Source organism: Indicator indicator, chromosome 11 (assembly GCF_027791375.1).
Source record: "Indicator indicator isolate 239-I01 chromosome 11, UM_Iind_1.1, whole genome shotgun sequence".
Classification (NCBI taxonomy): Eukaryota; Metazoa; Chordata; class Aves; order Piciformes; family Indicatoridae; genus Indicator; species Indicator indicator.
Genome location: NC_072020.1, coordinates 8,050,329 through 8,075,102, shown reverse-complemented (window position 1 = coordinate 8,075,102; position 24,774 = coordinate 8,050,329). Strand labels below are relative to the sequence as shown.

Sequence of the window (24,774 nt, the reverse complement as noted above, 5' to 3'; positions counted from 1 at the left end):
CACAAGATATGTAGTGCAATTTCTGCATTGTGATCTAAAACAAGTTGTATTTGAGCCAGTAAAATGACAATCACCAAGCCAACACTGCATGCTCAATCAAACAAGGTTGTGTAACAAAAACCAAGACCCAGTCAGAAACATTCATGTTGTTACTGTTGCCCAGTGAGTAGCTTTGAACAAAGCTTAATGGTACATACACTTGAACCCACATTTAAGTTTGAGAGACAGAAAGCTGCATTAGTAGGATGGCCTGACTGGCTTTATATATGCTCTGGATGACTTTGAAGGCAGGATATCATCTCTCTGACAGGCTTCCCTTCATAGCAGATTTGATACACAGCAGTGAATAGAGGAAACCTGAGGAAACAAGGTGGGGAAAAGTAAATGCAGTGTAAGTTTATTTTGTAGCATTTTTTAAACAAAAGAAATATAATGAGGAGAGGGAGGGAAAAGACAAACTGAAATCCCAGTTTCTTGTAGTATTTGTCATGTGCTAAAGTTGAGCTGAAAAGCACTGGATAAATAGAGCACCTACCATGCATCTCTAAAATGAGTCATTCTCAGAAGCTTAGCTAGCTCTAATGGAGCCTGTTAATGCTCATTACATATAACAAACCATTAATTAATCTAAAAAATTAAAATTAAACCATTTGCATCTTTCCTTAACATTCTGATGGCAGTTTTCATCTACAGTTAAAAAGGAAGGCTAGCACATCAGTTCTGCATTATGTCTGAGCAGATAATTGCAGAACATGATACAAAGAGTCCCAAGAAGAAATGAAGGTCAAGTTTTTACTGAGTCCAAAATTAATCACGGATTTTGAAACATTAAACTCGAAACATTAAACTCTAGCTCTTTTTTTTTTCTTTTTAAATTGACCACATTTCCAACAACCCCCAAATTATTCAGTCTTCTTTGATAATCTACAGGCTTGTTACAATCATGACGCTTTCCAGAAGTTTATATATGCTGTCCATCATGAATAGTGACAACCAGAAAAGCCTCATTTTCATAAAGCCTGGTGAATTTAAGGATTAATTATTTGTTTACCAAATGCCATTTCAGTGTGGCCTTTTATAGTGATAAATTTTGACCAAACACACTATGTTATGTTGACTGAAATGAAGAGCATTGGAGAGATTTAATTTCTGAGTGATTGACAATTCATCTATCTGGACTAGGACTTTCTTCTCAGAAAAGTGGTCCCATTGGACATTCTAGAACTTTATCTGTAATATGCAAATGTAGCATACATACAAATGACAGAACCTTCAGCTGTTACTGAACATCATATATACTACTTGCCCATATGCTCTGTTATCATGTGTTTTGGTAAAGTAGCTCTGAATGAGAGTTCTCAAAATAAACCAGAGGTCACAGAAGAATTCGTGAGCCATTGAGGAGTACCATTATAGTACGGTGACTACTGCATTCTAAGGGGCAGATACAGGACTGTACTTGGCTGTGTGTAATAATTTGCATTATAGTGGAAAAAAGTCAGGGAATGGGTTCTCTTGGTTTTATATCTTTCATTAAAAACACAACCCAAAGTCTTTGACAATGCACTCCATTTGTTGCAAGATAGAGTAGGGGAAAAAAAGAACCTAACTGAAAAAAAAACCCAAACAGCATCCTGTTTCAGGAATCATAAGCAAAAGACTGAATCCAATATTTTACTTTGTTGGGTTGTTTGCTTTATTTTGGTTTCGCTTTTTGTTTGTTTGTTTTGGGTTTTGTTTTTGTGGTTTGTTTCTTTTTTTTTTTCTTCAATTAGCTCACTTACTCTACACTGCACAGAGAGACTTAGTTGCCTTACATCCAGAAATAATGTTAAAAAATAAGTCGTTTAATGCACTCAATCCATTAAAACTAGACATTAAAAACTGCTTTGGAAAAAAAAAAGTGACAATGCTTGGTCCGACTGGTAGTCACTTATTTTCTGATTTTGTCTCCTCTACAAAAGGAACAGACAGACACATCTTTAAATCTCATACTGAGGCAACTGCATGCATGGCTTTAGAAATCACACATGTTCTGACTGGAATACAAATTCACAGGCCAGGACAACATGCTTAACTTCATATCACAAACAAACCCTGACCTACACAAGCAGATGGCAGGTTTCATCCTAGACCGAGCTTGTAGTGATATTAGGAAAGAGAACTGCAGTATCTAAGCTAGAATCTGCGTGGATAGAAGTAGCCAGTCTATTCAGATGATCACCTATATGGATCTTTAATAACAAAGTTCCTCTCCAGGGAGATATGTAATTAATATACTACTATGAAATAAGTTGTAGAGCCTTTCCAAAAGTCTCTTTAGGAAGCTCAGCTTCTATTTTCATGTATTTTTATTCTTTCCACCTGTTATAAACACACTCACTGTGCTACCCTGTCACAGCAGAAGGCAGTAATACATTCTGCAAAAGAAAAGCATTCACAGATTTTACATCACACTATTAGCTCTATATACAAAAATATTATTCTGAGGTTCTATCTAAAGCCTTAACTGAGGATTAAGGTACTCCTATTGGAGTGATTTTCTTTTTCACTATTAGCTTTATGAAGATAGGAACAATAAATAAACATAAAGAACTATGGAGATAAAAAAGGGATATATGGAACTTGCTTTATTTGTTCTTACTTTTCCAGCATTCCTTTCTGCTTCAGGATGCGATACACCTCTGCAGAAGTTTGTGGTCCTTGCAGTTTCTGACCATTCAACATTTCCTGCTCCAATTCTTCAATAGACTAAAAAAAATAAAAAAGAGAAAGTGAGAGAGAGAGAAGGAAAGCTACGACAAAGTTTTCATACTCCTGACAACAACATCTGGATAGAAAAAATAAGGTGTTACCAAGGATTTTTCCCTTCTCAGACATGACACTGAGTCTCCCATATCTTGTCTGGAAATAGTCTCCTTCTTAAATATGCATTTCCCAACATTTTATTTCTCTAATTTTGCTTTGGTTCTCTTTTGTTAGCCATCTCTCTTTGTAACACCTTTATACTCATTTTAGCCTTGCAACACACTCAAATAGAAGTGGATACTCATGCAGTACAGCTGGCATCTCTTGGGTAACTACTGTTACTCCCACAAACCAGGACTGATAGTATTTGCAACAATGGATTTCACCCAGTGAGTAAGGTACCTTTCCAGTTTTAACAAATGCTTCTGCTACGCGTCGATTCCGGCCACCATAGCACGTTGTGATGAGATCAGCCACTCCACAGCTCTCCAGGAAAGTGGCAGTAGACACCTGCCCTTTGCAAAAAATTCTGGCAAAGGCAATCATCTCCATTAGGCCAAGGCGAATAACAGCAGCTTTGGTATTATCACCACAGCGAAGGCCATCACAGAACCCAGCGCCTACTGCTACTATGTTCTATGGAGAAGAGAAAAAAGTATGGGAAATGAGTCAATTATTGCCTAAAGAATCCTAGGAAACGCCAAAAGACAGAGTGTAAATGTTCTCAATAACCACAAACATTTCAGCAGTGTAAGACTAGGTTGGTCTTTTTGGGTTTTTGTTTTAGGATTTTGAGGTTTATGGGACAACAAGACAAGTCTATCGGATAATAAGACAAGTCTTACAGTGCTGAGTACTTCCAAGGATAAAAATATAGTTAAAGCTCCGGAACAAGTTGCCCCAGAGGCTTTGCAGCTGTAATTACTGACTGTCTCCAAGAACAAACAGGTTATACTACACCCAAACAGGGTATTTTCTAGACTGAGTTGTCCCTTCCCTGAGGCAGGGGCGAAGTTATACTCACAGCTCACAGCCCTTCTATTAAAATTTTTTAATGCTTAAAGTAATACTTAATCTAAGAGATATTTACTATCTTCCATGCTGACATGCTAAAAGACCAAATTCAGCCAAGCTAATAGTATTCAGTCTTTTTAAATATTCAGAGTTCGTATAACAGTAATAGTTAATCAAGTATTCCAAGATGGTTCATAACACAGGAAGACCTTTCCTAAACAAAAAAAAAAGTGTTTTTTTTTCTGATAGACTGGTAAAGCAAACAAGGATGCAATAGATATAGTAACATCTTTCTGCAATGACCTCAACAGAAACCACAAGAAAACAAATATTATGGCACCTAATGTAGCATTGATGCAGGGGTTAAAAAGCAACCAATCCACTCATCCAACTTTAACTGTTGCTGAAGAAACAGCAGCAAGGAGAAGTTGCTAATGAGAGCAACACACTGATTAGCAGCCATTTTTGTTTTGGTTTTTGGACTGTAAGAACCAAAAGCTGCAGGCAGCTGTGATGGTATGTGGCCAGTCACGCTTAGTGACTCTGAATCAAATCAGGTCAGAGGATGAATCATTGCTTTCTGAGTAGCTAGTTGAGGTCTAAAGAGGACTTTAAAAATGCCAGAGAGGTATCTCAACATCAGACCTGAAGCAGTAAAAAATGATCAGACTTTAAAGTTGATACTTGAGATCATCTTGGCTTAAATCCTGGCTGTGGTAATTGAGTCAAGGTATGTTTTCAAGATGACTCTCCCAGAGCAACCTCTAGTTCATTTGGTGGCAAAGCAAGAGGAAGTCACACAGGCATTTAATTAGTTTTTAGATGAGACAACCCATTTAAATGGGATTTACACATACATGAAGTCTGCAAGTGTTTAGTGCTCAGCTGAAAAAAAAGAAATTTTTAAATCACCTCTCAGCTTTTTCCATGCAGTTCTTGAACACTCCAATACTTCTTTCCCACTTTGAAATAGCCTATCTACTTCTACTTTTTGTAATGTTTTCTCTTTGGAGCAACAGAAATATTGTTCTAAGCCAGTCATTCCAAGACTAGGTACTTCTGAGGAAATCACAGAATGTTAGGGGTTGGAAGGGACCTTGAAAGATCCTTGAGTCCAACCCTGGAGTAGGGAAAAAGGGAAATATTGAGTCTAACACTGAAACACCAAGCTCCTTGTTTATACAATGTCCCTATTGTATTTTCTTACACATGGTTTGCAAGTAACAAGGAAACAAGACAGCTGAGTATGCTCTCAAACACAAACCCATCTCTAGGGGACTGTTACATCGTGGTCTACACAACTCTGAGGCCACAACTATGAACTTAAAAGATCTAACATCTGGTTTCATTTAAATCCTTGAAAAATCCATGACAACTCTCTCGTATCTTATATACTATAGAGAAGACAATTACACCACACTGAAAGTTACACCCCCCTGAAAGAGAAACACTTCTTTTAAAAACAAAATTACCAGAAAAAAAAAAACTCACAAAACTTGTGACTGAGGCATCTTTCAGTTCAAAACAAGACCAAAACAGGCAGCTTGGTACTTGAAAGGACTGGGTGCAGGCACTAAGTTAAGTTTGCCTCAGGAAGATGCATAAACAAAACAGAAACTGACATACAAGACCCTAAAAATGTTAGCACTTCTCTGAGAAGCAGACTGCATGGGGTCAATAGATTGACCCAGAAAGCATGGCTAACAAGTCTGCAGACTTTGCTGACACAGTCAGTGCTCAGAAATATCCAATATACGGTCCTACTCTGTTTACAGTTGTTTGTGGAGTACTCATGAAGACAGCTTTAGGGACCATTTCTGAGGCAACCATTGCCTCTCATAGTCAAATGGATCATTAGAGAACTAAGAAATATTAAAGGTGGTATCACAGCTCAGCAGAGCCTGCTTTCCCTCCTGCTTCACATGAACTCAGACAAGCTCCTTGCTTCACTGCCATGGCTGAGATAGGTCAAATTAAGACTCAATAAATGAAAGAGTATCAACAGAACCATCAGAGTGGTTAAGCGTAAACTGCTTGATTGGGCCTGGTCCTGGTCCTGGTCCTACTTAATCTCAGGAAAGAGATTACCGCAATCACTTCCACAGTACCCTGAGTGCCTACTCAGCAGTGACTGCCATAAACACACTTCACCAGACCACCTTTGTAAGTAATAATACTGGGTTACACAACCTGGTAAACCATAAATCATCGTTATACCTCTTACTACTTTGCTTACAACTAAGATTCGATCTGGAAAGTTAAAAACCCTCAGGTGGCAGCAGCTGGGGGCCAAGACAAATGTGACAGTTACTGTAGGAAGAAGAATGAGCAGCAGCTGTATTGCCTTTCAAGATGAGCCTGAAGCAACCTGAAATCTTACTGTTCCATCTTTCAAAGCACCACAATATACAACGGGCAGCTGGAGCTGCCCTTTTGCCATATCCAGAGATTCTACTCTCACTTCCCTCACACTCGTTCTCGGCACTGCTGCACTGGGTATGTGATTCCAGCATGGTTTACACTTAAGAATACACCTATCAACTTCCTAGGAAGACCACTTTGTCATCTGGCAAATGGCAGCTGGAACTTGTAGGGTGGTCATGGGTCAGTCTGCCTGTAAAGCCAACTGGACACCTTAAAACTCAACTAGCCAAATGTAAAGTTTGTTGATTTCTGATCTCAAATCTTAGAAAAGGTCACCAAATAATGTGAAATGTGCTTCAGTTCTCAAAAGAAAAAAATCCTGAGAGAAGAACATCCCAAGCACTTTGTTCCTACAGTCAAGAAGTTAATGTAGACAGCTGCTCTTCCTCAGCATCAGATTCTGTGGACTGCCGTTTCCTATTCAGCCAGCCTCAAAGCTGACACAAGGCTGCAGTTTCACTGCATACATTTCTCATCATCAGATGTACTTAGCCCACTGTTACCAAAAAAATACAGTAAAATGAAGTGGGTATTTATATATGTCCATATATAAATGTATATAAATAGCAATTAAGCATGTATTCTTTCATGATCACCCAGCTGTAATATGTAGTATTATAATCTGAATTCATATATGCTTCAAAAAACAAATTTCAAATTACCATTATTGTAAGGGAAAGCTGTGCTCAGAGCACTCTGTTACCCCTCTGTACTTCTGATCAAACTTTAGCCAACTGAAAATATTCTCTGCTTAAATAGGCTTGCAGAAATCAGAGCAAGGTAAGCACAGACTTTTAACAAGATCTAGTCTATTATCGCAGAAATACCAAGGAAGCCTCTCTCCCAAGATGGTATTTATAGAAAAATGCAGGAGCTGAGATAATATATTATTTCTCATAGCGTATAGCTTCTGATCCTTTAAATACCAATGCAAGAGTTGCTTTTACCATTTCTGCATCCAAAAAGACAGTCTGGACTGGCATGTGTGCCTGTCCTCCGAACTGCAGTTTGCAGTTACAGTGCCGGTATTTTGAATTGGCACTGCTACAGAAAGAGAGCAGAACCTGTATTTTTTTCTTCATATAAGACACCTGACACTGCCACCTTCCGAAACAGGAATTTCTTCCTTCCTCCTCCTTGAACAGATTCACAGAATACCAGGTTGGAAGGGACCTCAAGGATCATCTAGTCCAACCTTTCAGGGTAAGCATATAGTTTAAATGAGATGCTCCAGCACTCTGTCAAGCTGGGCCTTGAAACTGTGTAACATACGGGAATACACCACCTCCTTTGGGAGTTTATGTAATACTATTTTTTCACAAAGAAACTTTCCAAGTTTAAAAAAAAGTAACTGTCAGATGACAGAAGCTACAGATTTTTCTCTAAAAACAATCATCATGTAAAAAGATACTTATTTTTCCACATTTTTATTACAAATACTATCAGATTAATCACAAATCAGCAAAGTGTCTGTTGTTACCCTTAGCAAACAATTCTAATAATAAGGGCATACAACTGCTACAGAAAAAAGCTCAAGTTTACATTTCACTATTTGCAGATGAGCTTTGCATTTTGCTTTGCACAGACAATAAAAATATACCCATCTGTTTAATAAATTGTTTCTTCATTTTCTTTCAGAAGCATACATGTTCTCAGTGCATTAATAAAATTTTGCCAAGTTCAAGTTAAATACAGCTCAGGAAATTACTTACATGATTAAATTAGAAGGGGCTTTAAATGAAAAAAAACCACAACTTTTAAAACATGAATTTAATAACATTTTCTTTGAAAATAAGAAAGATTTGTAGGTTAAAAAAATATCACCTATACTACAATGACAAATCTATGCCACTTTTACCAGTTAATGATTTTTAACGAGGCAAGAAATCCATATATTAGTTTTAAACAAATTAATCTATCCTTAATTTCCTTTTTATTTAGAGATTATAGCATGTATTTCTTTGGAAGTCTCAACAGTTAACAAAATGCACTGCAATCCAAACCAAATGACCAGAGCACACAGAATAAATATACAGCCTTTTAGAAATGCAACCAGAGAGTTCTGTTTGCAGGATGCATAATGAATAATGAAGCAGGAGAAATGAACAAAACAAGGCTACAAAGAAAATACACAGCTTTCACCTCAGTATCTTTCCAGGTCACTGCACTTCCAAAGAGATGCTGATATCTTGTCTGACTTGGGACCTTTACAATGGAGTTTGAGTGTCTGCTGACTAGCTGCTCAGTTTGATGAGCATACTCATCTCCAGTGCCCTTTCACAAGATTTGTCTGGAATAAAAATTACCTGGGACAGAAGTCCTCTATCTAGCAAGAATTTATTATAGCTAACAATCTACTTCCAGCTGAGCAGGAATCAGAACTCCTTAGCTTAAAGGCATCATTCACTAATGTGGTAGCTTTGCAAATAAATGATGCAGTTTACACAATTCTAATAGAGAAAACAAAGCAATACAGAATAATTACCTCCACCCCCACCCCCAAAAAAAAAAACTAAGCCAAATTATCTACTAAACCACTACACCTATCAGAAATGCTTCCATCATAGACATCAAATAACATGAACTACAGTGCTATTGGCCAGGGTGCCAAACAGCTAATACCTTCTCTTCACAAATGGTCTGTCAATTAACCTGAAAAGAAGTAAAGAACGTTTAAAGCTAGCCTTTGCTTCTTCTTAGCATCATTTTTGTTACCAAAAAATTCCAGATGAGTAACTGTCCAAAATAATTTTTTTCCTATTCAGGTAATTTCTGTATGTAGTTATCCACATGAACCTTATTCAGTGTATGTCCACAAAATACAAAACGTAAGAGTGCTCACATTGTGTAAGTCAATGAAGAGGGGAATAGTTTTGTCGACACAAAGGATTAATGCCAACTTCCTTTCCCCTTTCTTCTTGTGGATGCACTGTTGCAAAAAGGAAAAAAGCAACTAAAATGGATGTTAGTTAGATGGAATCAATACTTGTTTCATGACTGTGTGTAGAAAGAGAAAGATGTGAAAGATGTAGAAACAGAACATGGGAGATGGTGGGTAAGGGTCTAAAAGCCAACTGTCAGAACATGCTGCTCTCCAATTTCCCATCCCATCTTCACAGAAATGTTATCTAGCAGTTTTATATATTAGAAAAAGCACAATAAACTTAATTCTTTAAATGAAAATACCCTTTTTTTTCTACTAGGATCATCATTCCAAATGTATATCAACTACAGCCTCTTAGTCTTACCTTCAAAGCACCACAGAGCTCAACAGTATCTGCATCGTCTACTACAGTTATCCTGAAGTTTGGAGTTTGCAGGAGTTCTTTGAAGAGAAGGCCATTTTCCAAGATTTTGCTGCCTGTTCAGAGAGAAAGTAAGGCTAAAAAATGAATAATTTATTTGTGTATTATTTAGCCTTTCCTGTGCAAGCCAAAATACTTAAAAGCAGAGATAATGTTCTACCTTCATTCTAAGGAGACTCCTGTTTTAAGTGACAAAGTGACAAAGGTCCTTTATATTGCATTTAAAAGCTCTGCACTGAGTTGCTCTGGACTTCATAATTCATTGCCTGCTCAGCCACAAATTCTAAATAACAATTCCAATAATTATCTGTACTCTTTTTTCATTATTCTCTTTAAAAGGAATTTAGTAATAAACAAAGGTCAATTAGAAATATACCAGGTACAATTCTACCAGTTATTTTAAGGCCTGTATTCCAGAAAAATACATAGTGATAACAGAACATCAAGGATGTTATATTAATTGAGCATGCTATCACTGATAAATGCTTCTAAACACTAAGAGGTAAATCAACTGTTCAAAAATAAGTTCAATACAAAAGCTGTTAATGAGAGGTTACAAAGCTAAAAAGGCACAAAACTGTAAAAATTAACACTGAAAAATAACATGAACTGTGCTACTATGTATGACTACCTACATGTGTTTACACATGCACGTATGTCTATCTGGACACTATAAAATTCAAAACTAGGCACACATCTTTGTGCTGCAGAGGTGTGCAAACATCTACACAGAATTAAAGCCATGTCTAGGATTTGGGGGAATTAATTATTTTGAGAAATTAACATAAGAGATCAATACCTTAAAAAAAACTTCAACAACCCAAACATGCTTAAAGGTAACATCTGTGACCAGAGAGAGGAGCTGGAGTACTGAATAAATAATGATTTATCCATATAAACCCATGCAGACCCAAGAAAAATCTCAAGCACAGTGATAAATAAAGGTATTTCTTATGTGGATGGTGATGAAAAGCATGCTTAGCACTGGCTAAGGTTTACTAGCTTAGTGAGACTGGGTAAATTGAGCTCCTCTTTCTCCCTCTATTTCCCATACTTTTAGAAGTGTAAATGTTCTAGGAAACTCACATTAAAATAAGAAGAGCCCAACGCTTTCTGAAAACACCCAGCTAATATTGAAAGTTATAAAGTTTGAGTCTTTTGGTGTGCCACTGTGAGGACAGGAGCACGTTTTAAACACTCTTATTACTTGGAACAGTACCTATTGTAGTTTCACAGAATTTCTCTGCTGCCACTTCATTGGCAATGTTAGCTCCCATCAGCACACTGATGTCTATTCCCATCTTCTCTCGAATAATGTCAGAGATCAGTTTAAGTCCCTCCGGGCCTTCATCTATTCCCTGCAGCCAACATTAAATGAAATTACTAAAAAGCCATTCATTAGACACAGTAGAGAAGAAAGTGCACCACAATTAGCCTTACCCATGGTTGAGAATGCAACAAGGCCTATTCAGATAGAGACTAAAGATGACAGACTTGCTCCCAGTGAGATTTCCACTATTGTTGTGGCCTCTTTGAGCTCTCTTTTCGCAGGAGGTAGCATCTTAAGAATTAAGACTAGCTCTAGATGATGGTGTCAGCTTTTATTCCATGCTCTATCAAAGTACAGGCTTTTTATTTTGTTGATTTTCTTTTGTTTGTTTTTTTTTTTTTAAGATACATATCCACCCTTCCTCTTTATTTAAACATAATCATTAATCAATATTTCATTATAGCACCAGTAATCACTACCCAGAGCAGTAGTCTCACAGGAACAAAGGCCCAAACTGACTTCAGATATGCTGACATATATATATTATTTACACCACTGATTTCATTAATTTCTGCCACTAAAGACAGAAGTACATAAGCCACATTTAGCCAATTAAAGGAGAATAAAAATTATCTTGAGCTTACAGAATAAAGAAGCATAGAAGCACAGCTTCAAAGTGATAAGTGCATCTAGGACAGTTGTGTGGTTTGATGCTTTTGCATTCTCTACAATACGCAGCAAGTGCACTTAGGAAGCACTACTTTTTCACACATCTCGGCAATATATCAGGATTGTGCTGGCAAAGCAATACATATTTGCTTGGCTTAGCCAAACTGAAGAAACAAGCTGGTGGTAGGTAGTGATAGGGGTGTTCTCTTCAGTTTAAGCACAGATGTGTAAGTGTATCATTTTCCAGAAATGAAAGTAAACAAGGGAATGTGTGCTGACAAAACAGCCTACTCTCAAATAAGTTCAAAGCAACACAAACCAGAACCTTCCAGACCTTGTGGGCATAGCTTATTCTTTGGAGCTAAACACACAGAGGGAGTTAACAAAAAGGAAAAAAAAGGCAGCTCATGCACATTTTAAAATTCTGCCACCAGAACTACAAACACTCCAGTGGAACAATTCCAGCACCTCTGCCCTCTCCTGTTTCCTATGCTCGAACTGTCTTTTTGGGCCATGCTGAACACTCTCCTGTTCCACCATATTTAACATGAATAAGAGCACTATCCTCTCAGTCACATGAAATTCTCTCAGCAGTTCCTAAAACTATCAACTCAGCATGTGGGATGTGTGTTAACAATCAAAGCTTTATGCTTGTATTCTATGCTTCATCTAACAATACATTTGGGAACAACAAATAAAAGATTGGAAAGCTTGGTGCAAACATATTCACTCCTTTCTTTTTAACAAGTCTTCTGAACAGCCTCATTTTCCTTTTTCTGCAAGCACTAGCCTAAAATAAAACAGTGTAACAATCCATTACTGACCAAGACAAATTCCAATCTTATATCTAGAAAGGTTTAACAGAACAATCAAGTGAATAATACAAAGAGACTTTTCATACCAAAACACTACACCTTGACACATTCTCAGTTATTAATGCATAGTATTCATCATACCTTTATCAGAGTTATACCGAGCGCTTTCTTAGGCACTCGTCCTGTGATTTGATCGCAGACTTTATGAATGAATTGATGAGGAATGACAAAAACCAGCAAGTCTGCATCTTGTACTGCTTCATTAAGGTTTGGGACAGCAACCTGTGCAGTTATAGGAGAGAAAGGCCACATAACTTCTTAAAATTAACACTAATTAACACTATCCACAAGTATAAGTGGTAAGTAAAGGCATATTTTGGTTTTATACTGAATGCTACAAACTATTGTGCTTCATCATTGAAAATAAACAGTAATATAAACTTAATAGAAAAGCAAAATAATTTCAACTTTCAAACAAGTTATTTTATGTTTTGAAAGAGGCATCTTCACAGCTACCAGCATAGTTAGTGCCACAAAAAATCAAAATGTTCTATAACGTTCAAACAAGTAGTTCGAGGAAGAAAATATAGAATGACAATCTGCCTTTTCTGACAAAAATAATCTCAATTTTTGATAAATTATTACACGCAGAAATGTAGTTTCTTTACTTAGTGACTTACTCAATTTTCTTTGCCAGACGTCTTACACTTAACAGTTCACATTCTATTTCTCTGTGCTCACAGATTTTGTTAACCCTTTAAGAAGGTGACCTGCTTTAAAGTCACTTGCCAGACTCTACTTTTCCTAACACTTAACCAATATCTTAAAATAAGACTCAGGTTTAAAATGTAGCAATGAGCTTGACCTATTTATTGATAGAGAAAAGAGTGAGTAGGTAGTGGACAGCATGAACACACTTGCTGAAGGCCAAGGAAATGGGATTTCAGCGTAATTGTTGAAAACTGCTAGGCATGGCAAATCATGTTTTTCCTGCCCAAAATCTCTACTGAATTGTCAGCTGCAGCCTTTTCCTATAATGCTTTGTGGGCAAAAGTCACCACCTGCCCATCCATTAGCAGGTTACACTAACATAGAACAGATGTGGAGTCCAACTGTTCTGCCCTAGCTGTGCTACAACTAACATGCTGATCTGGTTGCACATAGTTGAAACACAACTGAGAAACAAATAAACTGCAAATGGATTTCAGTTTGCTTGAGAAATACTCTAGTTCTTATCCTTTAATACTTCCTAAGAGTTTCAGAGTACTTCAAATCCCTTCAATTCTCAGCTCCCTTCCAAAGTTGAGGTGTTTGGCTTCTTTTAACGGGTATGGTCAGAGCTGTTACTCTTGCCCTCATTTTCACATTTGCTTCCCTATAAGGAAGCCGAAGTAACATAAAGACAAAACTGAGATGGGGGAAAAAACAAGGAGAGTACAATGTGTTGGATTTACCTACCTGCATAACTCTGTAAGTCTACCTGTTCATATTTCTGATCTCATCTGTAAAATAGCGTACCGTCTGAAATATTATTAACCCTAAAGGTGTTAACAAAACAAATGTCTGCTCCGTTCATGGCATGAGCAATATTCCCTCTGCTCCATAACTACAATTTGGCTTCTGAGCCTTACCACGTTATCTGGAAGCTTGTATCCAGGGAGATACTTTACATTTTCATGTTCATTGTTTATGATATCTGTCAGTTTTCTCCCGTTAATATTCTCCTCGAAGACCCACATCTTCACTGTAGAAGCAAATTTTTGCAATCGTTTTACGTTATTGCCTATTATTTTGGCAACTGCAGAACCCCTGCAGGAAAGAACAAAAAAAATAGTTTAAGAAAAATTATGACTTTACTCTAGAAGAAAGAGACTGTCTTTAAAATACACAAATTCACAGGTTATCGACTAGTTACTATGCAGCATTTTTCATCTAGTAAAACAAGTGGAAAAATACAGCAGTCATTCACATCTGCTGCCTTCTCTCCAATATATCTAAAGTAGGTTGGGCTGAAGCATTTACTGAAAACATGCTTACTTGTTTTGCTTGTTTATTGGCTCTCCAGTGAGAGTTTGGGTTACTGTATTTCACAGATCAAACGGATTATATCTTCAAAGCAGTGGTAAAAGTGACATGCTCCATTTTTAAAAAAGGATCATTTTCACCTCTTAGAAACAGGAAGCTTTCTTTGATAAGATGACTGCTGCACAATCCAGACATGTGTTTAAAGCCAAGAAGCATTCGTATCTAGCAGAAATTACAAGCTTTATCGTTATGATGCCAACCTCACAGAATTTAACTGTTGCAATGCAAGAAAATCAATCAGAACTACTGAAGTTACATACAAGAGGAGAGAACCTTCCATTCCTGAATGCTGTATGAGATAAAAAGATGCAAATTTATAAAACTTGTTAACCTAACTTCCTTTCCTGGGACAAGAAGGCAGTTTCACAATTACTGATAAAACCCACTAAGCAGACAAAACAAGAATTCCAAAAGGTGCTATAAAAATACAGATTGATTGGTCTGAGGCTTACGTGTCTGTATGTAGAAACCGCACATTTTATTAGGATGAAAGAACACCTCAGCTTTTTGAATACTCACGCACTCCCCCACATTGATTAGGCATTGCTTGTAATAAATGCAAAGTCAAACCTGACAAGCAAATCAAGTAGATTCACTCTGCTCCAAGAGCTTTTAATTTGGCACAACTCAACTTTCTGTATCACAGATGTGTGCTATCACAGGCCTAAGGTCAATTTCTAAGTAGTGGAAGAAGAAATTACAGTATCCTAAGTAGACTTTTTTCAGTTAAACCATGAAACCGTATCTCTTAAAAGACTGGAACTTATTTCTCTGATAGCACTTCACACATTACAAATTCCTCTGGGTTCAGGAGGCGATACAGGAGCCACAATTGTCACCCGTCTCTCATTAAGCTCATATTCTAGATCTGTAGGCACAATTTCACTGCAATGGCAGACAACTCACCAGCTCAATACTGCAGATTTATATACAAAGTCTGGATTCTGGCAAATGAGTGTCATCAGTTTTGAACTTCACTACACATTCTTGTGTGGTTAGTGTCCATAAAGGCAGAAATAATTGACTCAGCAACTGTCTGACTGGGACTTTCAAAGAGTTTGCCAGCATGAAGTCTGGCAATGTGTACTACTACAGCGAGACGCTAATTCCATTACTATGTAACTTATTTTTTTCAGCCTCTGAATGTAGTATTTAAAAAGTGAAGATTTGCCTAGTCTTAGTTCCTGAATTCAGGAAGATTCTGCTGACTGGCTTCTGTGGTTCATTATTTCCTGTTATGCTGCAACGACTGTTGTACCAAGGTCAAATAACTGAGTCTGAGACTGCTCTGTGGAAAATGAAATACCAGGTCCCCACACCTGTTAATCAAACAAGCAAGCCTCCATTCTCTTCTGTACCCTAATACTCCTCAGTGTGCACTCTGAAATAATTTGATGGTATATGTGGCTCTTCTTGTATACTCCTGACACACTGCAAGGCAAAGAAAAGGAATTCTTGCCAATTTATTCCTAGCAATAACAGTTCCAGTGTGAGCTAATTTGCAAGACTTGGTGTCTTCAGCAGCAGTTCATCTATTCACATGCTTACAGTTTAGAAACACCAGTCACACATACCCCTAATCTAGGCTTCAAAAATATATAATCTCAACAATAAGATGCACATAAGCATTTTAATTTCTATTTACCTGCTTTTGAGCATTAAATGCCTCAACTTTAGGATCACAGACCCTAGTTCAAAAAGCCACTTACATACACATGTACACAATTCAAATTAAGTCCTATTTAGTTCAATGGTTACATGCATCATTGAATTACAGTGCTCTTTTAGTCAGCATTTGGTGTCTGTCATCCCTTGGCCTCTGAGGAAGAAATTATTTATCTCTCCAAGAATTACTGTTTTCATAAACTTTGTGGGGCAAAGGGGAAGGGCATGGGAGAGCTATTGCAATTTAAAATATTGATTACTTTGGTTTCTGCTTTCCTGCTAGAAAAAGAAAAAAACAAGACCACCACATTGCTATCAAATATGAAATAAACTATCAGATATTTGAATACATTTATCCCCCAAAGATGGTACATCATACTGCTAATAGCATAATGTCTTTCAGCATCACAGATATAGCCATATTGCCACCCAAATACCCACCCTGTTAGGAAGAACTTTTCATTAGACCGACCCAATGAGGTGAAAACAAAACATGGTTACTGCTAGTAGATAACATCTACAAATCCTTGTACTTCTGCAAGTGTGTTTCACAGCGAATAAGATATAAAATCTTCCTGTAAAACATCTTGATGCATTTCAGGTACAGAAGAATGGCAACATACTCCTAAAAGATTGATGTCTAATTGGAATTTTCTTCTGACATATACTGCAATGCACAGTATCTCCACAATCATTTATAAGCTAGAGAAGGGAAAGGAAGAGATACTGCACTGAAACTGCCATTCCCTCACAAAGCCATCACAATGAAAAAATATAACTCCACAGTTCCTGGTATTTTTAATTATGCAAAACAGCATGAATAGCAAATTGCCCAGAGGGGGCTGTGGGTGAGCAACAGGTCTAAGATCATCTTGACAAGAGCCTGTCAAGTTTTGTTTAATGAATTGCAGTACCTTGCTCGACACCAAGCTCCTGTGAATTTACATTTGGTCTTAAAAAAGATAACATTATCACAAATAATGTAGGCATAGCATTAATAATTACAGTGACAAACTGTGAACATACACTTACAGAACACATTGTACTTAACTTACTCATTGTAAAATAGGGATCCAGGGTAAAAGCAGTGATCAGGAATGGTAGATAAACTGAAGCAGAAAGGCAAAGGATTTAATAAAATGATTCTTCTCTTAGAGAATTCATTTCTGTAAACACAACCGTAAATTTAACTCTAATGACAGATGTAGCAATAAAACCTTGTTTCAAGCCTTCGGTGTGCCTCAGCATACACAATTTGAAAAAGAAAAGGTATTTCAAATCGCCTAGTGTCTCCTCAGCTCTTTTTTAAACTACCTTGGAAAACAGCTAACACGACACTTTTGGGGAGCAGTGCACTTGTTACAGGAGCCCTGCAGGCAGCTCCCAGTTAACAATGACCTGCTGTAAAAAATAAAAGTTCAGTATCTTTATGTCCACGTCACCTGACATCAGGAAAACCACACAACGAATGCCGGGTTAAAATAACGTCTAAAATAACGTCTCCCCAGAACAGATGGATGCCTACAAGCATGCCAGAACTGGGTGCTCGATTCTGCCACTTCTCCCTCAGTTTACTTGGGGACAGCACCTTTACACCCAAGGGAGACTCCGGGCTGACGAACCCCCCTCCTACGGCACAAGCGCACGCAGAAGCCCGCCACAGTTGCCCCAAGCGCACCGGGGCCGTTGCCTCCAGGACGCGGCTGCCCTCACCACCGCCACCAGAGAGGGGAGCGCCGCCACAGCGCGAAACCCTCTCGCTGAGGGCCGGGGGCACGACAGCGCTGCGCGGGAAGCGACAGCAAGGCCCGGGCAGGCACGACCAGAGGGAAGGGAAGGCCGGGGCCGAGGCTAGGGTGTCGACCCTCTCAGGAGCTGCCGTCGCACTCACCAGTTTCCCGAGCCCACAATGCAGACCTTGAGGGGCCCCGCGGAGAGCGCCATGGCAGCGCCACACTACTGGCCGCAGCGCTGAGCTCCGGGAGACGACTGCTACACACTCTCCCCGCCTTCCCCGTCAGGGACTCGCCCTTGTCTCCCTCCGCCCCTGCGGCTTGTCGGGAAGTGTAGTCCGGCTCGCGCCCTCTCCCGAGCCGGCTCGGGAAGGGGGTCAAGGGCTGCTGCGATGGCGGGCTGGGCTGGCGGTAACGGCTTGCGGAACTGGCGCTCCCGCAGACGTTGTGCCAGATCCTTATTGTCACTGTTTTCTACTCAGCTAATACCACACATTTCAGTCACACATGTCACAACGAAATTCTTTTGCTCTCTCTTAGTGCCCAAACAGCATCGAATAGCTGTGGAGAAAGCTTGTGAAGCCCCCAGATGTGGAGGAATCAACAGGTAAGTAATAAATCAGGTTGGGCCTGGGGAGATTTAATGAGAGAAATAAGAGTGTTCTCAAGTACTTATCTCCCCTCAGCCTTTAGCCAAAATCATGTTGTTTGCCATCCCTCATGCTTTTCTTGGTAGGTTTGGAAAGATGGTTGTAAGTTACCTGTGATAACCTTTTTTTGTCAAAGGTGTATTTCTGCTGACACCTTTAGCTGTATTTAATAACAACTTGGAAGTTCTCAAATACAATGCTCTTATCTCTCTACAAAGATGGTGCCCCTTCCTCTTTATTCGTATAAACCATGTGTGAAGACAATAAATACCCTTTTGAGGTTTGCAGCACTGGAAGGTGGCAGACTTCGCTTGTACTTTTTTTCAGGTGTCTTGCTAGGAGTCTGATAGTGTAAACTGTTCCTGAAGTGCTCCTTTAGTGAGAGGCTACATGAGAGGAAAGTTTGGACCAGCTTGGTTGTGTTTTAGGTCATTGTAATAAGCAGCATGAACCTGGTGTTCCTCTTTCTGTTTCAAGTGGAGTTTTGATTTACTCCGTTGCAGGTTTGCTATCTAAACTAAACCAGAAGGGGGGATGACACACCACAACAAAAACATGCCTAAATCCAATCTGCTTGCACTAGTATCTTCCATTTCCACTGGTAGCATTTCATAATGTGTAGAAAATCCTCATCTTGTTACTGAGTCCTGTGAGGGATTGTTTTGCTTGTGATCACTGTAAGCATCCACAGATACTGAAGATACAGCCCACCCATTCTAGCAGGCTGTCCCACCTCAGCTGGAGATGTTAGTATTTTTCTAAAGATTGGCAGAAGAAATTAGTTTGTGTGTTACTGGCTTGAGTTCAGAGTTTGGCATTTTACCTTAAACTGCTGAGATGTGTTAGGAAGAAAGACAACATGAAAAGTAATCTCAGGGAAATCAGAATAGCAGCCTCTTATATAAAAGAGTACATCTGCACAATGTAGCCATGATAGTTCAGGTATAATCAACAAATTGAAATTACAAATACTCAGGTGCATATTCCATCCTCCTTATACAGCAACAAGACAAATGGAAGTGATGGACAGCCATGGGTTCTAATAGGTCAAGCCAAACAACTGTTTGCCTGAATTTTAAGTGTCAGGGCTGTCATTCTGGGCATTGTATAGAAGCAGCTGAAGCAGGAGCATATGTTCCATTATGCCAGCTTTGCTATGGCAGCGGTTATGATCTTCTCTGGCAGGTGAAGCAGGCATCTGGATTTATTAAACCACCGCTAAGATTTGACAGATCTGATCTGTCAACACTCCAGTCAATATCAGCACTACTTGGTGCATGTCAGAAAGCAGATAGTGTAGTAGTACCTATACTTTCATTAAAGAAGAGAAAAAAAGAAAAGCAAAAAAGAAAACAAAAAATAAAAGGAAGATTGTTAAAGAAAATAAAAATATATTTTGGATGGGTGAGATCACTGTTCTTCTTTTCCAGTTTTCCTCTTTATGTAAGTGGTTTGTTGATCCAATGTAATTTCTTCAGTGCTTCATTTGACTTCATACATTCTGATGAAAACGGCAACATGGTTTAAACATCCATTAAGAAGAACAAATCCAACTCATATAAGGGTAGTATAAATTCTCGATTTGCACTTCTTATAGGCAGAGTCATTGAACATAGAGCTTAAGCTATTGATCTGCTTTAACTATTCTAGATACTGCTAGGATGCCTGTTCCTCTTCTTCTAAGAAGTTTTCTATTTGTCTGGCATCCAAACATCTATCAAAACCTGACAACCTCCTTTCAAAACTCAGTACCTGGAGACAATAACATGCCAGTAATAATCTACAATTGCAAAGAGTCCTGTACAAAGCAGAAACATCTGGCAACTGGAAAATACCAGAGAGCTACAATAGTATAAAATATTTAGCTTTAATTGCAAATTCCTGAAAACAATCCAAATTACCTATTTGGAAAACTTCCATTTAATGTGCTGATCTTCTCATTGAATAGATTATCAAAAAACTATTTTCTTAGGATACATTTTACAGTCTTAAATATCTGCTTCCTTTCAGTTTATTCTTAGTGTTCTGTACAAAAGACAGGAATATGATTTATATATAATTAGGTAATCATTGCACTGGAACATATTAAGGCCTTGAAATGCATCTAGAGTCATTCTAAATGCTGTTGATTTTGTAGGAATTTCTCTTAACATATGTTCTGGTGTGTGTCTGGCAAAACTGACTTCACTAGTATAAACTCTTTAGCTTAATTATGGATATGGATTAAGTAGTACAGCTCAGCCTCTAGGTAGATGATCTTAAAGGGAAAAAGACTAGGAGATAATAATATTTGCATAACACACCTCTGTTTCTGGAGGATCTTAAACACAGACATGAGGATCAGGTACTGCTTAAATTAAACAAATATAGATATAACTGAATAATAGAATTAAGAAAGTGCTTTTCATGTTCCACAGTCTTTGACTCTTTTGAAGGTGTGCAGAATGGGAAAGAGTTAGGTTTGGGTTTTAGTTTTGATTTTTTTCATTCCCAGTGACTGCTGGATAGCTTTAAAGTCAGAAAAGAAATGCACATGAAGGCCAGGATATGCCAAGAGACACAAACATTTTACCTTCCCTCCCAGTCAGACTTAAACTCCTACTCCACTTCACTCCCTATTTCTCTTCATCTTTTATTCACAAAACTTGTTTTCCCATCTCATACGTGCTTATTTTGCCAGGTCTCCCTTGAAATGTTTCTCATTTATGCCCATTCTCACCTCAGACTTCCCAGTCTTGCTCTACTTTGACTATTTTGTGATTTCAAGGATAAAAAGTTGCCAGCAAAAGGAAGGTGTTTTTAGAGTTAAAGGACGTTTTCCTTTTCCTTACATCAGGGCAAATGTACTCTATTTTTAGAGAATTCTCCACCTCATGCAAGGTTGGTAGGCACCTCCAAAATAAGTCACTCTTCCAAATATATCACCTCTATTCTCAAAGAAGAAAGAATATTTGCTTGGAGACCATACTGCATTTTGGCAGGCCATACAAGGTAAATAAATTTTAATTTATCTGGGAACCTAGGTCAAGCACAAATTATAAAGCTTAATCGTTAAGAAGAAATATGGAAAATAAATGTCTCTTTTTAGCTTCATGAAGACTTTCTCTCTGAATCTTATATATTGATAGTATTGTTTTTTCCTCTACCTGCCCAGCATGGTGTACTTCTTTCAGGTATCTTATTAGTGATGGTAATTTGTTACAAATTAGTCCATTAAGCTTTTGCATTTCATCATAATTACTTAAGGTCATATCATGGTAAACCTTTTGGGTCAATAAAAAGGCCATCCTCTCCGAGCAGCTCATTCCTCTTTCTGCACTTTATTCCCCCACCTTGTGTTGACACACAAGTTGTTTGTGCAGAAAATCAAACAGGAAAATTACCTGTGCATATTTGCTTTTTCTAGCTTAAAATGTTTGTTGACCACCTGCCTTAGCCCATATAGCGTAGGAAGGAAAATGTCTGACTAAGCAATTTACTGCTCTTAGGTTCGTACTCTGGAATATTTATACTCTTATAAAACAGAGTCACAATTACATGGGTTGAGCACAATACACAAACATTATTTTGGGAAATATGGGTATCTGTCAGGTAGGTGTTTAGGTGGTAGAGAACTACTTTTAGAAGAATTGCTTGTTATTACTCTGACCTATATATAAACACTACTAAAGATTATTCCTTACAAGAGAAAAAATACAGGTAAGCTTTGCTCTAAATACGTGGGACTTTTCCCCCTTTTTTTTTTGAAGTGCAGATGGCCTCAAATCATTCCTTTCTTTTCTACCTTCCATTCTCATCTTCTTGAACTACTCTTCATCTCACCTTATTCACTAAACTATTCTGATGGCATGGGGGGAATGCTTTCTTTCTAAGCTTTTGCAAAAGAAAAAAATAACAAAGACCTTTGTCTTTGGAAGCTAGGAGAATAGTGATGGTGTAAGAATGTAGGTCTAGTTCTCTGGTGTTTAAATATAATTCAATTTGCAAAGCATAGATTGGTATCTATTGATGTGACCCTTACAGCTGGCTAGACTTGCCAGTGCCTCTGCTCTGGTGCTTATTGCAGTGATGTCCTACTCTCGTCACTAAGTTCTGCTTTGTGGATAATGGCTCTTGCTCATGTGGTTGCTCTGCCTTCCAGACAGCGCAGTGGTTACTCTGCCTTCCATACACCAGTCTCTTAAAAAACTCTAAAAAGAGCCTCACACTACTGTGCAGCCCCAATCCACATAATTGTGTTCCTATAGATAGAAAGGGCTCTTACCAAGCATGTGTAGAATATAATTGATGTTTAGAAGGAATTAATTGAAATTATTTACTATTTATCCCTATTTCAGTGGAATTCTACATAGAATTTTGGCACCAAGTTATTAGTAACAAAATATTTGGATCATGTGACAAATCTTTCCTGCAGTTTGTTAGCTGCAAAGGGATTGTATTATTGAAGGAACAATTAAATTAAAATCTGGATCTCTAGGTAAACAGCACTGGATAGTGTTGTCCCATATCTGGGTTCTTTAACCAGTGCGCAAAAATCAATCGACACACAGAATCAAGGTATTTCTTTTATTCCAGTTCTGCCTGGAAAAGGGTGTTAAGAGGTAATTCAGAAAGCTAGCCCACCTTCTCAGAAATAAGGAGAGGCTGGTGCTGATCTCTTCTGACAGGTAATTAGTGATAGAACAAGAGGGAATGGCCTAAAGCTACGACTGGGTAGGTTTGGACTGGACATTAGGAAAAATTTTTTCCCAGCAAGAGTGGTCAGGCATTGTAATGTGCTGCCCAGGGAGGTGGTTGAGTCACCAACCCTGGATGTATTTAAAGGTCGTTTAGACACGGTGCTTGGGAATCGGGATAGATCACTTACAGTCTCTCTCTGCAGTGCTCCAGTGACTTCAGCTACATCCAGAATGAATTTTAACTGGCATACAGCTACACTTTCAGATTGAAGGTCTCAGTGCTTTCACTACAATTTTTAATAACACAAGATGTGAAGTTTGGAATTTCCAAAATAAGGATTGAGACAGGGAAGGCAGTTCCATGACCATCCCTGAAAGTCTTTGAAAAATGTGTACTTGGGAACATTGTTTAATGGGCATGCTGGTGTTGGTTTGACAGTTGGACTTGATAGAGGTCTTTCCAAACTTTATGATTCTATGATCATAGTGAATGTTGACCCAGATACGTGTGTCTTAATTTCTCTCCATATATAGATATTGAGTCTTTTGCAGTCTGAAAAAAACATTATAGGTCATTGTAGAAAGATGTAGTGACTGATTTTTAGAAATAATTGTATCCAGCAATTCCCTATAGATCAGTATGTGTGTAGCTGATTCTCTCAACAGTTGTATCTGAGTCAGTTTGTTACTGTTTAATAGCTTTTATTGACATCGCCTATCTGAAATTGTATGCAGATCCATAATTGATTTTTTTTGTTGCATTCAAATTTTCTTATTGTAATTTTTTTAAACAAATTTGTGAACTGTCTTATCTATCAAGAGAAACTGAACTGAAAACCATGTAAACATTGTGAAATGATAAAAAAATACAAAGTCACTGTGAAACAGTAAATTTGAAGTACTAAATCAGAAAGTACCTTGGTTCATGTTAAGCAAAATGAGAGCTCTTGGACATTTGATGTAGCAAAAAGAGTAAGAGATATGAGAAGGTTGTTCCATTTTCAAATGCTAATACGTTTGGGGGTTTTAGATAATAAGTTTTCACAAAACATTTTGACTAAGCTACTGTCACCCTCAGTGAGCCCACAGTTGCCTTGACCATTATGTACTCATCTTTTTCTGTAAGCCTTCTCTGGAATCATTTCCCCATCTCCCAAGCTTTGGCTGCCTCTGTTCACAAGCAACTACAAGCAACTATGGTGTGGCACAACTTTTTAGTCTTCAACTAGACCACTCTGTAAGTTGTGAAGTTGTGAGAAAAAGCTGTGAGAAACCTCAGATGGGACCCTTAATACCTTCTTTGCCTCCATCTTTAGCGGTAGGACCATATGTTTGCTGGGTATCCAGCCATCAGAGGTGGAAGATAAGGATAGGGAGCAGAATGAAGTCCCCATGATCCAAGAGGAGATGATTACTGACCTGCTTCACCACTTCGACCTACACAAGTCTATAGGGCCAGATGCTATCCAACCAAAGGTACTGAGAGAGCTGATGGGAGTGCTCACTTTCCATCACTTATTAGTGTTTCTGGATAATTGAGGAGGTCCCAATTGACTGGTTCTTGGCAAATGTGATACTCATCAACAAGAAGGGCTGGAAGGAGGATCCAGGGAACTACAGACCTGTCAGTCTGAGCTTAGTGCCAGGAAAGGTCATAGAGAAGATCATCTTGAATGACATTATGCAGCACATGCAGAGCAACCTGGTGATCAGGCCC

General features: G+C 38.3%; 1 protein-coding gene across 1 annotated transcript; it reads right to left on the bottom strand.

The window, feature by feature from the left end:
• Positions 1-260: 260 nt before the first annotated feature.
• On the bottom strand, positions 261-17,939 carry GPD1L (glycerol-3-phosphate dehydrogenase 1 like). The gene is made up of 8 exons (XM_054384909.1): positions 17,887-17,939; positions 13,877-14,054; positions 12,387-12,527; positions 10,711-10,849; positions 9,435-9,547; positions 3,151-3,384; positions 2,645-2,751; positions 261-357 (listed from the first exon to the last, which is right to left on the bottom strand). Exons 1-8 carry the CDS (start codon positions 17,937-17,939, stop codon positions 261-263), a joined length of 1,062 nt encoding a protein of 353 aa, XP_054240884.1.
• Between the last annotated feature and the right edge of the window lie 6,835 nt (positions 17,940-24,774).

Coding starts and splice junctions, on each gene's coding strand:
- GPD1L (XM_054384909.1), bottom strand. CDS start 17,939: ATGGCGCTCTCCGCGGGGCCCCTCAAGGTCTGCATTGTGGGCTCGGGA. Junction 3,385..9,434: donor AGCTCTGTGGTGCTTTGAAG/GTAAGACTAAGA, acceptor TCTTCTCCATAG/AACATAGTAGCAGTAGGCGC. Junction 2,752..3,150: donor CATTTGTTAAAACTGGAAAG/GTACCTTACTCA, acceptor TATTTTTTTTAG/TCTATTGAAGAATTGGAGCA.